At 39.1% G+C, this 21127-nt stretch overlaps 2 protein-coding genes across 2 annotated transcripts; one reads left to right on the top strand and one right to left on the bottom strand.

Moving 5' to 3' along the window:
* The first annotated feature begins 6415 nt into the window (after positions 1-6415).
* LOC138883068 (uncharacterized) lies at positions 6416-8238 on the top strand. The gene is made up of 5 exons (XM_070163727.1): positions 6416-6643; positions 7155-7304; positions 7415-7646; positions 7755-7805; positions 7874-8238. The coding sequence occupies exons 1-5, from the start codon at positions 6416-6418 to the stop codon at positions 8236-8238; spliced, it is 1026 nt and encodes a 341-aa protein (XP_070019828.1).
* A 7287-nt stretch (positions 8239-15525) lies between these two features.
* LOC138883067 (uncharacterized) lies at positions 15526-16558 on the bottom strand. The gene is made up of 2 exons (XM_070163725.1): positions 16249-16558; positions 15526-15611 (listed from the first exon to the last, which is right to left on the bottom strand). The coding sequence occupies exons 1-2, from the start codon at positions 16556-16558 to the stop codon at positions 15526-15528; spliced, it is 396 nt and encodes a 131-aa protein (XP_070019826.1).
* Between the last annotated feature and the right edge of the window lie 4569 nt (positions 16559-21127).

Genomic DNA, 21127 nt, shown 5'->3' with positions numbered 1-21127 from the left:
ATAGGGAAAGTGCAGGAAAAGAGTCTTAAAACTGAGGGGATAAAGGAGAGAGGTAAAGGGTGATAGGGAGACAGTAATTAGTAATATACAGAGTTAATAACTTCATACAAATGGGGTCAGGTGTTTGGAAATCCATTGCAAGGAGCCCATGTACTTAGGCATAGATCAGCTTGGGTCATGCACACCAATAGAAGGTGCTGACATGCCTATAAACCAATCAAAACACACACCATCTAGAGGAGACATGGAGGTTATGATCCCAGGGGGATCAGGTTTGGGTCATGCACAGCAATATCTAATACTGTCATGCCCCAAACCAACCACATATACTAAACACCTTGGGGATGGGGATTTAGGATTCACAAGTCATAATAAGTAATAGACAGAAGCATTAACTCTGAAAAGGAAAGGGGCAGATTACAGCATGTTTAATAATGGAACTTGGTTTAATACAAACATGAGACAAATAAGGATGGAAGAGACAGTAAAGAAACATGTTATTGTTAGTGCAGAAGCTTAATTAGAACATACCAGTAAGATGCAAATGCAGAGAAAAATAAGCAAGCTTCCCACAACCTAGCCTTGGATTTTAGCCGGCTAGGTAAGGCAGCAATACAAGTAGCAACAGAGAAAAGAGAGAGATTTTAGTGGAGTGTGTGTTTGAACTCAAGTGTTTTATGCCTTATGTTCGTGTGTTTGAAAGAAGAGAAGGTGGGTATTTATAGTTTTGAAAGCATGTAAGAAATAAGCCAATAAATGAACATATGGAAGTAATCAACAATCAAAATCAATAAACCAAGTGATTCCCCTTTAATTGAGGAATCACTTTTTAACGGGGCTAACAGGTTTAAAAGAAGGAAAGAAAATCAATTTGTAGGCCAACTGGTTATTACCATAAAAGGAAGTAGTAAAACATTGAGTACACAATAGAGTCCAAGTACAGAGATACACTTGTTATGGGGAAAAGATTCAGCAAGGCAATAAATAAGGAAAGGGATCAATCACTTTAACAGGCAAGTAAAACTAGAGTTCACAAAACGAGAAGTTTTGAAATCAATACCAAAATTGAGAATCAATCAAAGAAGGGGCCTCTGCATATAAATAGAATGCACAAATGATGGACATGCGAGGTCAAACTATTGGCAAATGAAACAGCATGCAATAGTAGCACAAAGTTAGTAGACAACAAACATTCGAAGCATGATAGTCACGTAGGTGAAGTTTCATTGAATCAGTAGTATAGAGAAAAGAAAAAAAGGATAGAGTATCAGAAGCATGCAAAGGGTCAAGTGCGAAAACCCTTCTGAAAAGCATAGTCGAGTTTCAAAGCTAGTAAGAACCCAGAATCAAAGGAATCACATAAAGAAAAGAGATGTTGAAACAAAGGAACATCAAATCAAGTCAGGTATTCCAACGAGCAATTTCAAACCCAAAGACATAGGTTTTAACTTAATAACATTCAAGTTTAGAAGATGATAAACAAATAAATCGCACAAGCAGTTTCAGAAACTCGAATAGACCCCAAAAGAAATTAGGGTTTTCAACATCGATAGAGTTTAAAGATGATGAACAAATAAATCAGACAATATTTAGCAAATAGTCTCTGAAACTCGAACGAACCTAAAGAAATTAGGATTTTTATCACCCATCGAGTCTAGAGATGATAAACAAGTAAACAAACAAACACTTAACAAATAGTATAAGAAACTCCAAAAGAAATTAAGGTTTTTATCATTCTATACTCGGAAAAGATTTTGAAAAGAAGAACATGAAGGAAAACCCTAATCGGAAAAAGATGAAGAGTCTTTTTTTCTGAAAGCAAAATTAAAGAAGCTTCGAGAACGCATTTAAAAACTCATAGAAATCATAGATAAAAAGTGAACTTGAAAGAAGTTGAGAAGCTCTTAGAGATTAGGGTTTCAGAAGAACCCCAAGTGACGAGAAAGGCCTTGAAAACCATCGATCTAAACAAGAGAATCAAGGGTCTGACTCAAATGGCCATGGCTGGAAGGGGAAAGGTCAGAGGCGACCGGAGAATAGTCATCGATAAAAGATTGGCCAAGCCCCTTCAGAATCTTGTCATGAGACCACAAAAACGAACACGTAGAAGCCGTGGGAGGCTGATACAGGTCTTGGATGAACTTGGAGAGCCATGGATTAGGGTAGATTAAGGGGTCGTTTGGGTTAAAAAAGGAAGGGAGTAATGGGAGCCGTTGATCTACACGATCAACGGTTGGGATTAGGTGGGAGTCTAGGTGGGTCATTTAAATTGGTAAAGGGTCGGATTGGAAGGGAATTGGGTTGGGGAAAAATTGGGTTCCAATTGAGGTTCAAATTAGGCTATAATTGAAAGGTAATTGGGCTAGCTTCTAAATAGCCAATTTTTGCTATCTATTTTATAAAAATAGAAAATTAAATTCTGAAAATAAATTAAAAGTACTAAAATGATTTATAAAATATAATTATTAAATTAAAAATACTGGACTTAATTTTTATAGATATGAACGTAATTAAATCTAAAAGAGGCTAATATTGTAATTATATGCAATTTAGCTTTAAAAATACTATATAAATTTGTAAAAATGTACAAAAATTATTTTAGCTATATTTTGCCATAAATATGAGAATCCAATAAATGAATTACCAAAATGATGATTTTGGAAATATTATTGGGATTTTCTGAATAAAATAGGGCAATAAATTAGTTTAAAAATTAAGAAAAAGAATAAAAATAATAAAACAATTGGACATACTTATATACGCATACATATGCTATTTTGAAAGTATTTTGCATATTAAAAAATATACAGGGAAAAATTGGGTATCAACAGTTGCCCCTCTTTACCCGGGAAGGATGAAAGAGTTGTCAGGTAAAGATGTGATGGCCAATTTTGACCAAGCGGAACGGTTCGAAGAGGTTTTGGTCGCGCCCTGGCTTCTGAGCTGTCTAAATATCCCTGGTCTTACAAGAATCAGGCCATATGTAGTTTGGGATCCGGCAACGGAGTATGCCGATGGAGACTTTTCAAGAATAGACGCAATGTGTGGTAGTTCTTAGCACGTTCGATGATGAACGTATGTTTATGTGGGAGACAATGTAATGACCCGACCGGTCGTTTTGAGCTCTAGCACGTCGTTCCGCAGTTTGAGGCCATGAGTAGCTTCACTCAGGTATTATGACTTGTGCGCATGGTCGGAATTGAATTACGGGAAGTTTGGAGTTTGATTTGGAAAGAGAATTCTCATTTCGAAGGTTCCAGCACGTTCGTATGATGATTACGGACTTGGGCATACGTCCGGGTCAGGTTTTGGAAGACCCGGGAGCGTTTCGGCACCTATTCAAGAAGTTAGCATTTTTGTAAGAATTCCATAAGTTTGGGTTGAAGTGAATTTCAGTGTTATCGATATCCATTTGAGATTCTGAGTCATGAAATAGCTCTGTATGGTGATTCTGGTATTGGGAGCGCGATCGGAAGTGAATTCGGATGTCCGTAGGTCATTTTGGAGTCATTTAGCTAAATATAGAAATTTGAAGGTTTTTGAGAAGTTTGACCGGAAGTAGACTTTTTGATATTGGGGTTGGAATCCAATTCTAGAAGTTGGAGTAGGTCTGTAGTGTCAAATATGTTTTGTATACAATATTTGAGGTCAATCGGATGTGATTTGATAGGTTTCGTCATCGAATGTAGAAGTTTGAAATTCTAAAGTTCCTTAAGCTTGGATTGAGGGTCGATTCATGATTTTAGCGTTGTTTGATATTATTTGAGGCCTTGAGCAAGTCCGTAATATGTTTTGGGACTGGTTAGTATGATTGGTTGGGGTTCTGGGGGCCTAGGGTGGATTCCGGATGGTTAACGGATCAATTTTGGAAATTGGAAGAGGAAGTGCAGCAGTTGTCCTCTAGTGTAACCGCACCTGGGAGGCTTGGACCGCAGGTGCGGAGCCGCAAAAGCGGCCAGGAAAGCCGCAAATGCAATTTTGGGGTGGAAGTGTAAGGACCGCAGATGTAGTCATCTCGCCGCAGAAGCGGGACCACACCTGCGGGAATTGAGGCACATGAGCGAAAAGGGGAGCACGGAGAGAAACCGCACGAGCGGTAGAGGGGCCTCACCTACAGAACCATAGAAGCGGTTGTTGACCGCAGGTGCAGAATTGCTGGAGGCAGTAAGGTTCTTTTAAATCGGGGGTTGGGTTCATTTCAACCCCATTACTTCCATTGGAGCCGATTTTGGAGCAACTTTGAGGTTCCATTATTACCACCAAGCATGAGGTAAGTGGTTTATGCTAGTTTTGAATTAAATACATGATTGTATATGGATTTAAGCATGAAATTTGTGAAAAACTTAGGGTTTGAGGGAAAACATAGAAAATTGGTATTCTTGGATTTTTGCCACGATTTTGGGCATGAAATTAAGAGTAAATTACATATTTGAGTTCGTGAGGTTATGGGTAAACTTTATTTTCGAAAAATTTCGGAATCGGGGCACGTGGGCATGATGGAGATTTTGTCAACTTTTCGATCGGGATTAGGAATTTTTATAAATCGGATTGTAATGAGAAATTGAACATATACTAATGGATTTGCATGATTATTGGCTAGTTTGTGAGCATTTAGCATCGATTCGAGTCTCCGGAAGGGCGTGGAATCTCGGTTGTGGATCTTCGGAGCGAGGAGAGTCTCCTTTCTAACCTTGTAAGAGGGAATTGTCCCCATAGGTGAAATAATTGGTTATGTGCTTCTATTTATGGGGGCTATGTACGCACTAGGTGACGAAAGTACATGTGTAGCTACTATTATATGTAAGTTCAGGTAGTCTAGGACCCAAAAGCATGCTATACTTGGAATATCTATAATCTTGTTGGCATTTGAATTGCTTAAATCTTATCGAATTGGTAAATGAATTTCTAAAAGGATTAAACTTCATTTTCTAAATCTCCAAAAGAGAATAGGCTTTTATTTGGATAAATGTTCCCCGATAAATTCTTAATTTGCTGTTTGAGCATGTATTTCTATCTGTACCTACGTAGCATGTATGATTCGCGAGCAGGGTATTTGTTTATTTATGTTGACCGCATCGCATGTATGATTCGCGAGAGGGGTAATAGATGCATCTATGGTTCGGGCGTTCGACCCTCGCCAGTGGACATTTTACATTTATGTTGGATCGGACCGTATGACCGCGACATTATATGCGCATGCTTGGATTGCTGCTTGAGATTTATAAATGTTGATAATTGCCCTTCCTGGCCAGTGATAAATTGATAAAGATAATGAAAAGTAAATCCTTGGAAATTCTTTATTATTTGAGAAGTTGTTTACCTGCTATCCAGCTTTATGAGTTTATAATTGCTTTATAAAATCCATTATCACCTCCCATTTTTACAAATATTATTATTGGACCACTAGTAAGTGTCGAAGTCGACCGCTCGTCTCTACTTTTTCGAGATTAGACGGGATACTCATTGGGTACATGTTGTTTTCGTACTCATACTACACTTGCTATGAATTTTTGTTACACAGGCACCTGCATCTCTAGTGGCTTAGTGGGCGTTGCAGCATGGTTGATACGGAGACTTAGGTGAATTGCACTTCTCTAGACGACCCGCAACCAGCAGAGTCTCTTTCAGATTATTGTAATTACTTTCTGTCCAGTATTGTATTCCGAACGGTTGTTGTATTACATTATTTCTTAGCAATTGATCATGCACTTGTGATACCGGGTTCTAGGATGTTTACGGGGTATTCTGTATTTATTTCCATCATTCTTTTATTTATTTTTCTGCAAAGATTATCTTTTACTAGCTGAATTGAAGGAAAATTTTAGTTTTCAAAATTTTTAAGATAAGAATTAAATTAAACATTTATGGTTGGCTTGTCGGAAAGCGGTGTCCGGCGCCATCACGACCCAGATGTTGGAATTTGGGTCGTGACAAGAGTAGTTTGATGATGTGGCGCCAAGACCAGCAAACAGAATCCGAAGGGATTATGCTAGACTTAATCGCTTTAACTGTGAATCTAGTGTCAATGAAACCTCCAGTAGAAGCCTATTACTTTGAAATCAGGACATGCCTCATTAAAACAATTCAACAATCTTGCATTTTCACTGGTGATCTAAGTGAATATCCACATAGTTATTTAATTGACTTTTTAGAATTGGTTGAAACTGCTAAGTATAATGGAGTACCTCATGAAGCAATTAAGTTAAGGCTATTACCTTTTTCTTTGAAAGGAGAGGCCAAAACTTTGTTACGAAGTTTGCCGCAAGGGTCTATTACCACATGGGACCAAATGGCTCAAAAAATTTTAAATAAATATTTTTCCCCTGCTAACACAACAAAGTTAAGATAGGATATATCTAACTTCTTGCCGGGTGACACTGAGTCAGTTTATAAAGCTTGGAAAAGATTGAAAACAATGTTAAGGAAATGTCCACACCATGACATTCCTGAACGTATACAGTTGTACATTTTTTATCATGGGTTAAAACCTTCTTCTAGGAATGTAATAGATGCAGCTGTAGGAAGTTCCATAATGGGAAAAACTACAGAAGAAGCATTGCAATTGCTTAATGAAATTTCTGAAAATGCCATACAGTGGCCATCTGAGCGTGTAATCATTAAGAAAGTTGCTACAGTAAATCAGGTGGATGCTTTAAATACACTAACACAACAAATTATTTCTTTGGCACAAATATTTTAATCTATTCAGGTAAATACACAACAACCAACCAGTTTGAGGCTCGTGACTTGTGTGTAAGAAACCATCTAAACCACGAATGTCAAGCAACCAATCAATATGATGAACATGTCAATGTCATCGGATACAAGCCGTATCCTTTTAGAAGTCCATTAGCACAAAAACATCCAGGATTTCAATGGAGCAATGCAAATGGTGCTGAAAACTCTCAAAACTACCAAAGGCAACAAGTATATAGTCCACCTGGATATCAAAATCAAAATCGTGGGCAACAAAATTTCAAGCCTATCAGCAAGCATCTCCATATCAGCAAAGGCCTCAACAAGGCCATCCAAGTCTTGATGACCTTTTGTACAAGTACATTAAGGTTACTGATAAAAAAATGGAAAGTCAAAATTCCGCTCTAAAAAATCATGAAATTCAGTTAAGCCAATTGAAAACTCTTGTGTCTAAAAAGATTCAAGGTCCTTTACCAAGCAATACAGAGAAAAATCCAAAAGAAAACCTTAAGGCCATTGCCTTACGGCCAGGTACGACTCTTGATGAACCCTATACAAACAAACAAGAAAAGAATCAATCAGAAGAACAGGTGGACAAGGGTGAAATGGTTTAGACACCCTCTCAACCATCAGAAGAGAAAGAAGCCAAGAAAAAGAAGAAAAAAATACTAAAAATTTGACTTCGTTCCCTGTTACAATTCCTAATTTTCCACAAAAGATGAAAAGAGAAAAGCTGGATAATCAATTTGCAAAGTTTTTGGAGATTTCAAAACAAACTCACATTAACATTCCTTTTACTGATGCTTTATTGCAAATGCCTTCATATGCCAAATTTTTGAAAGAAATTTTTTCAAGCAAAAGGAAATTGGAAGAAGTTTCTATGGTAATGCTTACTAAAAAATGTAGTGCTATACTTCAAAATAAGCTACCACAAGAACTCGGTGACCCAGGTAGTTTCACCATTCCATGTACTTTGGGAGGAGTATACATTGAAAAGGCACTTTGTGATTCTGGAGCTTCAATAAATTTGATGCCATTTTCTTTTTTTAAAAAATTAGATCATGGTGAAATGAAATACATAGGTGTTTCACTTCAATTTGCTGATCAAAGTACTAAGAGACCAAAGGGAATAATTGAAAATGTGCTTGTAAGAGTAGATAAATTTGTTTTTCTATAGATTTCATAGTAGTTGAAATGAAAGAGTGTCCTGATGAACCAATTATTTTTGGTAAACCATTTCTTGCAACAGGCAGGGAAATCATAGATGTCCATCAAGGACAACTAATTTTAAGAGTTGATGAAGAAAGAGTTATTTTTGATATGCCAAAGATACTAAGATTCCCAGAAGATGATACATCATCTTCATGCTTTTCAATTGACATGATTAATAATCTTATAGATGAATTCAAAAATGATCAATTAATTTCTAACTCAATGGAAAGATGTTTGGCCAAATCTGGCACCACACAGGATGAAGATCCGACTATCAGAAATGATGCAAAATTATTGGAAAAAGATTACGAGGAAGGAGGCATGCAATAGAAGAAGTTCAACAAAAAATTGAACTCAAAACAATTCCTTCTCATTTGAAATATGTCTATCTTAACCATGAGTTATTCCCTATAATTATTTATCTTTTCTTACTATAGAACATGAAGAAAAATTGATTGAAGTATTGAAAACACACAAAGGAGCCTTGGGATGGACTTGTCACGACCCGGATTTTCCACCCTCGGGAGTCGTGATGGAGCTTACTCGTGGAAGCTAGGCAAGCCGCGTATTATAGATTCACTAACTCTTTTGTTTAGCCCTTTTTAACAATTTATATCAACATGCGATCAATAGTGAAATACCAACGATAAATAAATACATGCAGAAGACTTAATCTGATAATTTATCCAAAAACAAGTACGACAATACCAACATACACCTCTACCCGGAACGGGTGTTACGATATCACAGACTATCTACGAATACTACATACAAATATATGGAAAGAAAGGTACAATCTGTCTCTGAAGTAAATGAAAATAGAATACATATAAAGATAGAAGAGAATGTTGGGCCTGCAGACTCCTGCACGACTACCTCGGGATCTCTAACTAGACTGAAGGTAGCCACCCAAAGCTATGGTCCAAAAGCTGCCACTCCGAGATCTGCACACAGTGCAGAGTGTAGTATCAGCACAACCGACCCTATATGCTAGTAAGTGTCTGGCCTAACCCCGGCGAAGTAGTGACGATGCTAGGACCAGACTACCACACAAACCTGTGCAATTATATAATATACAGCAGGAAAATAAAACAGAAAAAACAAGTAAAGCTGGGAGGGGAACATGCTGCGGGGGAATATCATTACCAACAGTAATTTAAGGGAAAGACATGAGGACAACTTAGAATTCATAGCAAAAAAATAAGGAACTCGTCACCAATATATAAGCACTTAGTATTATCTATTGTTGCGGCGCACAACCCGATCCAAAACATAATAACACTATTGTGGAATGCAACACAATCCATCTCATTTATCACTGTTGCGGCGTGCAACCAGATCCAATTACATAATTGTTGCAGCGTGCAACCCAATCCAAACATAATATTATTGCGGCGTCCAACCCGATCCACATATAATATTGTTGCAGTGTGCAACCCAATCTAAATATAATATTGTTGCGGCGCACAACCCGATTGTCGCGTCCCCTTTTTCTCGCGAAATCGAGTTTATGACATTTGGTATGGGAAAACTCGTTCCTTTTGGGAACTGGGTTTGCATTTGAAGAGTCGCCACCTAATGATTTAAGGTGCATTAGGACACCTATAGGGTTCAATTCTAAGTTATTTGAACAACCAGAGATAGGGTAAGGGCTTGAAATTATCTTAAGGGGAAGGTATTAGGCACCCCTCAGGATCCACTAGTGTGGTTCCCGGCCAGACAGTTGATTGTGAATTTGTGCAATTTAACAAATAGAAAAGTATGGGCTAAAATATTAGTGGATTTAAATTTAAACGCATAAGAGAAAGAACAATTAAAAGCAGAGTTTTTGAAAAGAAGTTTGCAAATAAAAGGAAAGGGGGTCCTAGGTTTATTTTTCATATGGATCGCATCAATGCGATACCTGGTATGACACTCCTCAAAAGAGGGGATACACGTAGTATTAGCGCACCGGTCATTATATCCATATCTACCCTTCCCACCCCGTTAAGGTATTAAAGCGCGGATTGGTATCGATCACTATTGTATGTTATTACCCGTCCCATTACTATCAGTCCCGGAGGAGTTTAGGACTACTATTCCTAAAGAGGAGGGATATTAGGCTGCTTTTGGTTTCAAAAGGTATAAATCTAAGGCGACATACAAAACATATAATACTGCATGTTGGGGGAAGCATGTAAATAGATAAAGGCTCATGCATACCTCCTCAAACAAAACACATAAATAGCATGACCTGCACATACTTCTAAGGTCTGATTAAAATACTAAAGACGAGGAGAGTTAATTATTGAAGTAGATTAGTTTATTACATAACTCAGATAAGAATTATGAATCAGGCCTGCCTACTGGTTGTAGCAATTAACAAAAGCGGATTTAATTTTTATTGTTATCATCACCTAAGGCTTGCCTAAGCGTTTGGGTGAAATGATATCTATTACTTATTCAGAAAATGGAAAAATAGTAACAGTTTTAAAACGAACGATTGAGATCCTATAGACATGCTTTCTAAACCTCGTTAGACAAAGAAGGAAGGTTGTTTAAAACTGGTTCAGAATAGACTAAATTTTAAATTGATTACAGATCCTATAGGCAGGATGTCTAATATTGCTCATATTATTTCTATAGACATGATTTATAAAAGCAGTATTGATTCTTAACCTTATGAACACGATATCTAATTTTAACCATTTAGATCTTAGGAACATGGTATCTAAATGTGACCATAATATGCAGAATTTAAGCAAGTCCTATAGGCATACTCTCTAGATGTAGAACATGCAGAAATTTAATGAAAGCAGGTCTTATAGACATGGTATCTAACGTGCAGAATTACAAATGCATAATTTAAACAAACGGATACTATAGGCTTGATTTCTAAAATGCAAACCTCAAAACATGTAGAATTTAAATAGCAGATCCTATAGGCATGATTTCTACCGTCAAGCATGCATAATTACCCAACCCTTTTACTAGCCAACCCCAATGTTTAATACAAATTATTACAGATTGGATAATGAATTAGATCGGAAAATTACAAAAGAAAGTTACAACCAGAGGAAGCCTGATTCTTGACTTCCTCTCTGAGTTATGGTATAAACCACCTCAAATATCATTGATTCAAAGACTTTCTCAGACCTAGATGTGTCAGAGTTCCCTAAGGGTCTCAAAAGACCCCAGGCAGTGCAAACACCTATGTTCATGGAATCGGATTGGGATGAGTGCTGTGTGGAAGTGTCAGCCCTTATGCGTCCATATTCAGAGGGAGCTCATGTGTCCCAAGGCAAGGCTCACACAAGAGGGGCAGAACCTAAGTCTAAGAAGATAGTGAAAGTGCAGGAAAAGTGTCTTAAAACTGAGGGGATAAAGGATAGAGGTAAAGGGTGATAGGGAGACAGTAATTAGCAACATACAGAGTTAATAACTTCATACAAATGGGGTCAGGGGTTTGGAAATCCATTGCAAGGAGCCAATGTACTTAGGCATTGATCAGCTTGGGTCATGCACACCAAAAGAAGGTGCTGACATGCCTATAAACCTATCAAAACACACAACATCTAGAGGAGACATGGTGGTTATGATCCCAGGGGGATCAGGTTTGGGTCATGCACAGCAATGTCCAATACTGTCATGCCCCAAACCAACCACATATACTAAACACCTTGGGGATGGGGATTTAGGATTCAAAAGTCATAATAAGTAATAGACAGAAGCATTAACTCTGAAAAGGAAGGGGCAGATTACAACATGTTTAATAATGGAACTTGGTTAAATACAAACATGAGACAAATAAGTATGGAAGAGATAGTAAAGAAACATGTTATTGTTAGTGCAGAAGCTTAATTAGAACATACCAGTAAGATGCAAATGCAGAGAAAAATAAGCAAGCTTCCCACAGCCTAGCCTTGGATTTCAGCCGACTAGGTAAGGCAGCAATACAAGTAGCAACAGAGAAAAGAGAGAGATTTTAGTGGAGTGTGTGTTTGAACTCAAGTGTTTTATGCCTTATGTTCGTGTGTTTGAAAGATGAGAAGGTGGGTATTTATAGTTTTGAAAGCATGTAAGAAATAAGCCAATAAATGAACATATGGAAGTAATCAACAATCAAAATCAATCAACCAAGTGATTCCCCTTTAATTGAGGAATCACTTTTTAACGGGGCTAACAGGTTTAAAAGAAGGAAAGAAAATCAATTTGTAGGCAAACTGGTTATTACCATAAAAGGAAGTAGTAAGACATTGAGTACACAATAGAGTCCAAGTACAGAAATACACTTGTTATGGGGAAAAGATTTAGCAAGGCAATAAGTAAGGAAAGGGATCAATCACTTTAACAGGCAAGTAAAACTAGAGTTCACAAAACGAGAAGTTTTGAAATCAATACCAAAATTGAGAATCAATCAAAGAAGGGGCCTCTGCATATAAATAGAATGCACAAATGATGGACATGCGAGGTCAAACTATTGGCTAATGAAACAGCATGCAATAGTAGCACAAAGTTAGTAGACAACAAACATTCGAAGCATGATAGTCACGTAGGTCAAGTTTCATTGAATCAGTAGTATAGAGAAAATAAAAAAAAGGATAGAGTATCAGAAGCATGCAAAGGGTCAAGTGCGAAAACCCTTCTGAAAAGCATAGTCGAGTTTCAAAGCTAGTAAGAACCCAGAATCAAAAGAATCACATAAAGAAAAGAGATGTTGAAACAAAGGAACATCAAATCAAGTCAGGTATTCCAACGAGCAATTTCAAACCCAACGACATAGGTTTTAACTTAATAACATTCAAGCTTAGAAGATGATAAACAAATAAATCGCACAAGCAGTTTTAGAAACTCGAATAGACCCCAAAAGAAATTAGGGTTTTCAACATCGATAGAGTTTAAAGATGATGAACAAATAAATCAGACAATATTTAGCAAATAGTCTCTGAAACTCGAACGAACCCAAAGAAATTAGGATTTTTATCACCCATCGAGTCTAGAGATGATAAACAAGTAAATCAAACAAACACTTAACAAATAGTATAAGAAACTCCAAAAGAAATTAAGGTTTTTATCATGCTAAACTCGGAAAAGATTTTGAAAGAAGAACTTGAAGGAAAACCCTAATCGGAAAAAGATGAAGAGTCTTTTTTTTCTGAAAGCAAAATTAAAGAAGCTTCGAGAACGCATTTAAAAACTCATAGCAAGCATAGATCAAAAGTGAACTTGAAAAAAGTTGAGAAGCTCTTAGAGATTAGGGTTTCAGAAGAACCCCAAGTGACGAGAAAGGCCTTGAAAACCATCGATCTAAACAGGAGAATCAAGGGTCTGACTCAAATGGCCATGGCTGGCTAGAGAAAGGTCATAGGCGACCGGAGAATAGTCATCGAGAAAAGATTGGACCAAGCCCCTTCAGAATCTGTTCATGAGACCACAGAAACGAACACGTAGAAGCCGTGGGAGGCTGATACAGGTCTTGGATGATCTTGGAGAGCCATGGATTAGGGTAGATTAAGGTGGCGGAGGGCAGGGTTTGATGTTGTTGTAGAGAGGATTTGAGAGAGGAGGGGGATTCAGAGGCGGCATATTGTGAGAAATGGATTAGGGTGAAGGGGCCGTTTGGGTTAAAAAAGGAAGGGAGTAATGGGAGCCGTTGATCTACACGATCAACGGTTGGGATTAGGTGGGAGTCTAAGTGGGTCATTTAAATGGGTAAAGGGTCGGATTAGAAGGGAATTGGGTTGGGGAAAAATTGGGTTCCAATTGGGGTTCAAATTAGGCTATAACTGAAAGGTAATTGGGCTAGTTTCTAAATAGCCAATTTTTGCTATCTATTTTATAAAAATAGAAAATTAAATTCTGAAAATAAATTAAAAGTAATAAAATGATTTATAACATATAATTATTAAATTAAAAATACTGGACTTAATTTTTATAGATATAAACGTAATTAAATCTAAAAGAGGCTAATATTGCAATTATATGCAATTTAGCTTTAAAAATACTATATAAATTTGTAAAAATGTACAAACATTATTTTAGCTATATTTTTCCATTAATATGAGAATCCAATAAATGAATTACCAAAATGATGATTTTGGAAATATTATTGGGATTTTCTGAATAAAATAGGGCAATAAATTAGTTTAAAAATCTTTAAAAATTAAGAAAAAGAAAAAAAATAATAAAACAATTGGACATACTTATATATGCATAGATATGCTATTTTCAAAGTATTTTGCATATTAAAAAATATACAGGGAAAAATTGGGTATCAACAGTTGCCCCTTTTTACCCGGGAAGGATGAAAGAGTTGTCGGGTAAAGATGTGATGGCCAATTTTGACCAAGCGGAACGGTTCGAAGAGGTTTAGGTCGCGCCATGGCTTCTAAGCTGTCTATATATCCCTGGTCTTACAAGAATCAGGCCATATGTAGTTTGGGATCCGGCAGTGGAGTATGCCGATGGAGACTTTTCAAGAATAGACGCAATGTGTGGTAGGTTTGCGGGAATGTTTAGGTTTGGTAGGGCTGCGAAAACTGGAGTGGAATCACTCCTACCGAGATGGTCGTTTCTCGCCAGTTTACCTGCAAATAAGCAATACAAGCATATATTGTGCGTAAATTTAAACATGATGCAAATTCTCGTCGGAATATGAAGGTTGTCTTTGGACGGTTAGAATGACGTCCTTAATCCATGTTGTCCTAGGACATGAAGCGTATAATAAAGGATTCGCAGGCCATGAAATGATGCTCTCGGGCTATGTGGATGATGCCTCAGAACCATGATGCCTTTGAATAATGATATGTAAAAGATTAAAAGGGATCCTCAGGCCATGACATGGTGTTCGGGCTATGAAAATGGTGCCTCCGAATGATGATGCCTTTGGATAACTTGGCGATCTTTCAGCCTATGAAATGCAGTGTGTGGCGATATTTTAGCCAAGCATCGTGGTAGGTGGCAATCTTTCAGTCCAGGAGATGTAGATGTGGCGATCTTTCAGCCATGCAACACAGTAGGTTGCGATCTTTCAGCCATGTAGATGCAGATGGAGGTAGAGCTTAGCCTCGGAAAGCAGAATAGTAGCCTTATGCAATGCGGAAATGCAGATGGAGACAACGTTTAGTATCGAAAGGCAGAATAGTAGCCTTAGGCAATGCGGAAATGCAGATGGAGACAGCGTTTAGTCTTGAAAGGTAGAATAGTAGCCTTATGCAATGCGGAAATGCAGATGGAGACAGTGTTTGGTCTCGGAAGGAAGAATAGTAGTCTTATACAATGCGGAAATACAGAATGGAGATAGAATTTAGTCTCGGAAGGCAGGATAGTAGCCTTATGCAATGCGAAAATGTGGATGGAGACACCGTTTAGTTTCGGAAGGCAGAATAGTAGCCTTATGTAAGAAATAAAATGGCAAATGGTAATAAGCTTTCTTAGCTGATAGCAGATTACGATATTGTGACTGCTGGGGACACTGTTGTGTGTGGATAGCAAATGTGAATAAATGCAGCAGTTCTGAGAGTTGTATTCCTGAACAATGTTTATCCCGTGAGTGTATAGTATATTTGATGGTTTTGCAATCCAAGTGTCTGCATCAAAAGAAAAATCGTGAGTTTTCCAAAAAGGGCGGAGGTTAGTTCAAATCCCTACTGGCTCTGCTTGACCTGCTCGGCTTTGATCTGGTGATACTGCATGTATCGTTGGGGTAGCATTGCTAAACAAAGCTATTTCAATAATAAACAGGCATGATTTTGTGAAAGTATGACATAAGTGTATCATTAAAATAATTTTTAGATGAACCGACAGTTGCGATGTAGTTCAGGACATTGCAACCTCTCATGCTACGGAATTTTGAGGGTCCTCCTCAAAATTCTACCCCAGTTGGATGTGTTGACGCTTTTGACGGTTGCTTGTGGCAATTGGTTGAAATTACTTCGGAATTTTGAGGGTCCCCCTCAAAATTCTGCCCTAGGTTCCAATTGCGGGAGAAATGAAAATTTTATTGAATTGTGATCGAACCCATAGGGCTGCCTACGTATCCCCTCTTAAACGGGAATCAGGTCAGGCGTAGTTCAAATTACATCATATAAGGGAAACATAAGGATTACACATAGTAGCGCTTGAATGCATCTGAGTTGATTGATTTTGGACAGACTTCTCCGTCCATTTCTGCAAGTATGAGGGCTCCTCCTGTCAAAACCCGGTTAACCATGTATGGACCCTTCCAATTGGGAGAGAACTTTCTTTTGTCTTCATCTTGATGCGGGAAAGTTTTCTTTAACACCAGTTGCCCCGGTGTGAACCGTCTCAGCTTGACTCTTTTGTTGAAGGCTCTGGACATTCTGTTTTGATAAAGTTGACCATGGCAAACTGCATTCATTCTTTTTTCGTCTATAAGGGTTAATTGCACAAAACGACTTTTCACCAACTCTGCGTCGTCAAGCTCAGCTTCCTGCATGATCCTTAGGGAGGAAATTTCTACCTCAGCGGGAATGACTGCCTCTGTACCGTAAACCATCATATAGGGGGTTGCCCCTGTTGATGTGCGTACGGTGGTGCAATACCCTAATAAAGCAAATGATAACTTCTCGTGCAACTGCTTATGCTTCTCTATCATTTTCCTCAATATCTTCTTGTTATTCTTGTTGTCGGCTTCTACAGCTCCATTCATCTGCGGCCTATATGTTATGGAATTCTTGTGTTTGATCTTGAAGGTTTCACACATAGCTTACATCAAGTCACTATTTAGATTGTAGCCATTATCAGTAATGATCGACTCTGGAACCCCGAATCAACAAATAATGCGGTCGCGGACAAAATCTGCCACGACTTTCTTAGTTACTGCTCTGTAAGATGTTGCTTCGACCCATTTGGTAAAATAATCGATTGCTATTAGAATAAACATGTGCCCATTGGAAGCGGAAAGCTCAATTGGTCCGATAACATCCATTAACCAGGTGTAATGAAAGCCGTTTTCTCAGCATCTTCTTCATCCATCCAGATCTGATGATAACCCGTGAAACAATCTAGAAATGACTGCAACTCATTCTTGGTGCAATTGTCAATCAGGATGTGTATATTCGGCAAAAGGAAGTTGTTTTTTAGACTTGCCCGATTGAGATCCCGGTAGTCGACACAGACTCTGACGTTCCCATACTTCTTTGGCACTAGCACGATGTTGGCTAACCATGTCGGGTATTCTACTACCCTGAGAACCTTAGTGTTGACTTGCTTAGTGACTTCTTCCTTGATTTTCAAACTCATATCAGGCTTGAAATTTCTCAGCTTTTGCTTTACCGGCAGACATGTCGGATCGGTTGGTAATTTGTGAGCCACAATAGGCGTACTTAGACCGGTCATGTCATCATACGAGCAGGCGAATATGTCTTCGTATTCCCTTAGAAATTTTGTGTATTCCTTCTTTTCTGACGGCGATAAGTGAACACTAATTCACCTTTCTTTGACATTCTTTGCATCTCCCAGGTTAACAATTTTTGTCTCGTCTAGGTTGGACGTAGGTCTATTCTCAAAGTTCTCAACTTCTTTGACAACCTCCTCTGGCATGTCATCTTCCTATGAATCAATGACCGTTTGTTGCGTTTTCTTATTACGTGTCACAGTCATTGGTTCATCAAGATAAGTAATAGTAATGTTGTATAAGTACAGTAATGAGAGAAATAATAATGAGTGTTGATTCACAAGAAAAGTCATAAAAAATTGATAAATTGCATAATTGTTTTGAACATTGAAGATCTTATTGCGGGAACTAAAAATGCAAGAAGAAAATCATTTAGTAAATAAAATAGTGCATGATGCTTGTTTTTGCCTTGCTACCCTGAGGCTCGTCGGGCTCTGGCTGTCCTGATGGTCCAGTTATTGAGGCGTGCCCCTCTACTTACGGCCTGTATGGAAGGGCCTTCCTCCCCCTCCTCCTCGAAAACAACACAACAATCCATATTATTGTCTTCCAGGAACAAGTTCTTCACCACGGCCAGTGCATCTTCTTCGTCTTACCCATAAATAATGTCGGCCGATTGGAAGGTCTGCTCCAGATGTGGTATTGGCTGCTCCAATGGATAGTAAGGATCGTGCCATGGTGGTGACCAGTTGTTGAATTCTTCCCATGTGTACTCATATCCCAGACCGAAAGTAGTGCCATGTTTTTTGAGCTTTATGGGCTTAGTGATTCCTTGGGGGTTCTTCTCGAGCCCCTTGCCAGGTTCATATCCACTCTAATTCAGTATACTCTCGATCTTGTTATCCCACCACTTGTCTTTGTCAACAGCATTTACCCGTTCAATGTGATGGTAAGTCTCTCCTCCTAGCTTCCTTTTCCCTTGGATTGTCGGAATGGTCAGGTGACTATATATAGGGTTGCTCCCGTCACCATGAATGATCACCTCTTGATGATTCCATTCGAATTTTACTGCCTGATGTAGTGTCTATGCTACGGCCCCAACGGCATGGATCCATGACCGACCCAATAGCAGATTGTAAGATGCTGGCACGTCTATCACCTGGAAATCAATGTCGAACCATGTTGGCCCCATTTGTACGCATAGACTAATCTTCACAATGGTGGACCTTTGAGAACCATCGAAAGTTTTCACATTGATGGCTCCGTCCTTTATCTCGTGCAGTCCCTTAACAAACTTCTTGAGTGTTACTAGTGGATAAATGTGGAGAATGGAACCCCCGTCGATCAGGATCTTGGTGATGAAGTAGTACTCGAATTGCACAATGATGTGTAGTGCTTTGTTGTGTCCTAACCCTTCAGGTGGTAGCTCGTCCTCATGAAAAGTGATCTTAAGGCTCTCCAACACTTGTCCTACCATGTTAGCCATTTCTCCGCCAGTGATGTTGCTTGGTACGTATGCCTCACTTAGGACCTTTAGTAGAGCACTTTTGTGTGCCTCAGTGTTTTGTAATAAAGTAAGAAAAGAGATTTGCGCCTGCGTTTTGTTGAATTGGCCGATGACCGAGTATTCCTTGGCTTGTATCTTTCTCCAAAGATTGTCTTGACCTGTCTCAATAATGGGTGGCCGGTTGGAGGCCTACTTGCTTGACTCAGCTAGGTGTTCCGTGGTATAAACCCTACCAGTTCTCGTCATACCCTGTGTGACAACAGTCTCTTCGAATCTGACCTTGCCTTTTCTCCTTGCCTCGGCTGTATAGCCCCAAGGTACAGCCTTTGTATGGAATGGTGTCATGGTCGACATTGAAATTGGAATCGGCGTGGCTATCCTTACTACGAACGGAGCATGTGCCTTGGGCGGCAAGACTGCAACTTCAAATGGTGTGGGTGCATTTGTCGGAGACATGAATTCAACCTCAATTGGCACTGGTGTCTTTGTGGATGATGTTGCTTCAAACTCAAGCGGCACAGACACATTTACCTCAGTGTCCCTACATGGCTGAATCTAGACTATGATCGGATTAAGAGTAACTATCGGCTTCTTTGGGTCATCAGCTTTCGCGATCAACCTGATTAATCCCTCGGGATCCCAATCATCCTCTATTTCAATCATGTGAATGCCTCCACCTTTATAGTCTGGCAGGGGTTATTGTGGACATTCAGAGCAGGTTCTTTTGCAATAATAATCTTGTTATCGATCAAAGACTGGATCTTATCTTTCAAAGAACGGCATTCATCGATGGTGTGCCCCTTCATGCTAGAGTGGTAGGCATGGGATTTGTTTGGTTTAACCCACTAGGAAGGGTTCTCAGAGGTTACAGCAGGGATTAGGGTAACATAACCAGCAACTTTGAGTCTCTCATACAACTGGTCAATAGGTTCAGCAATGGTTATATATTGTTTTGGGGGTCTGCGATCAAAATTTTATCGAGGTTTAGGGATATTTTGGCCTGCAAGAGGTGATTGATAGTGGGATGGCTGAGTATTATAGGTTTGGTAGACATGTGCGAGTTGGGAATATCTGGGCAAAGTGGGCTGGTATGTGGGAGGCGGAGGTGATTGATAAGTGGGTGGTGGAGCTTGGTATGCGGGTGATGGTGCCTAGTAGTTTAGAGTTGGTTGATATATGAGTGGAGGTATTGGGTAAGTTTGGTATTTGATAGGAGATTTGGTTCTCTGTGCAACCATTACGGACCCCATGTCCCTTTTCTTGGACACACTGGACTGTAAGGCCTTATTTGTAGCTTGTAAGGCCTAGAAGTTTGTAACCATACCACGTTTGATGCCCTCTTCAATACTTTCACCCAGCTTGATAATATCGGAAAATTTGTGGCTCTCAATCATCATTAATCTTTCATAATACTGCGGGTCCTCAGCCCGGACAAAGAATTTGTTCATCTGTTCCTCTTCTAAGGCAGGTCTGACCTTAGCAGCTTTGGACCTCCAGCGAGTAGCATACTCGCGAAATGTTTCTATGGGCTTCTTTTTTAGATTCTGAATATAGAATACGTCCGGAGCATTCTCTATGTTAAACCTGAACATGTCCATAAATTCGGACGCCATGCCTACCTAATTTGACCACTTCTTTGGATCTTGGCTAATGTACCAAGACAAAGCATCTCCCTTCAAACTCCTCATGAAAAGCTTCATGCGGATTCGCTCGTCTTTCCCTACTCCAACCAGCTTGTCACAGTACGTTCTCAAATGGACCCTTGGATCCCCTGTACCATCGAACATTTTGAACTTCGGAGGTTTGTACCCCTCGGGAAGTTCGACGTCGGGCTATATGCAAAGATCTTAATAGTTCATCCCTTCAAGTCCCTTACTTCCTTCGACGCCTGGAATCCGGCTAGTCAATTTCTTAAGTTCTTCGTCTAGGTTCCTGATGATCATGTCCTTATCATCAGACTCGGGTGTGCTTGAGATAGGTTGGGTGGAGTGTGGCACGGTCTCCATGTAGATAGGGGTGTTATGGTGGGTGTGAAAGTGGTCATTTGTGGAGTTTTGGAGTTCTGGGATGAGTAACGGGGTGTTGTTTGAGGTATAGCAGGTGTTGCAGTGATGGTGAGGAAGAGATGGTTCTGTTGCTTTCGGATATTCTGTGGAGATATAGGGTTCTGAGCATTTGGGAAATTGATATCTGGAGTGGTGAGGGAAAATGACAGACTTGCCAGATTCCGAACCTGATCAAGTTCTTCTTGGAATTTCAACAGTTTTTGTTCAAGTTGGGATGCATTTTCCTTAGGAACCTGAGTACCATGACCATGAGTGAACTCTACCCGTTTAGTTGAGTTCTCTTTTCTGATGTTGTTCAAATCTTCCATC

The sequence above is a fragment of the Nicotiana sylvestris genome, chromosome 12 (assembly GCF_000393655.2).
Source record: "Nicotiana sylvestris chromosome 12, ASM39365v2, whole genome shotgun sequence".
Taxonomy (NCBI): Eukaryota; Viridiplantae; Streptophyta; class Magnoliopsida; order Solanales; family Solanaceae; genus Nicotiana; species Nicotiana sylvestris.
The sequence above is the reverse complement of the archived record's forward strand: the minus strand, read 5'-3'. Positions and strand labels throughout refer to the sequence as shown.

What these genes read in the sequence shown, in the direction of transcription:
- LOC138883067 (XM_070163725.1), bottom strand. Translation starts at nt 16,558, where the DNA reads ATGAATGGAGCTGTAGAAGCCGACAACAAGAATAACAAGAAGATATTG. An exon ending in AATGAATGCAGTTTGCCATG is followed by an intron (nt 15,612 to 16,248) that starts GTCAACTTTATC and finishes TTATTGAAATAG; the next exon opens with CTTTGTTTAGCAATGCTACC.
- LOC138883068 (XM_070163727.1), top strand. Translation starts at nt 6,416, where the DNA reads ATGTTAAGGAAATGTCCACACCATGACATTCCTGAACGTATACAGTTG. An exon ending in AAGTTGCTACAGTAAATCAG is followed by an intron (nt 6,644 to 7,154) that starts GTGGATGCTTTA and finishes GTGTCTAAAAAG; the next exon opens with ATTCAAGGTCCTTTACCAAG. An exon ending in ACAAGAACTCGGTGACCCAG is followed by an intron (nt 7,647 to 7,754) that starts GTAGTTTCACCA and finishes TTAAAAAATTAG; the next exon opens with ATCATGGTGAAATGAAATAC.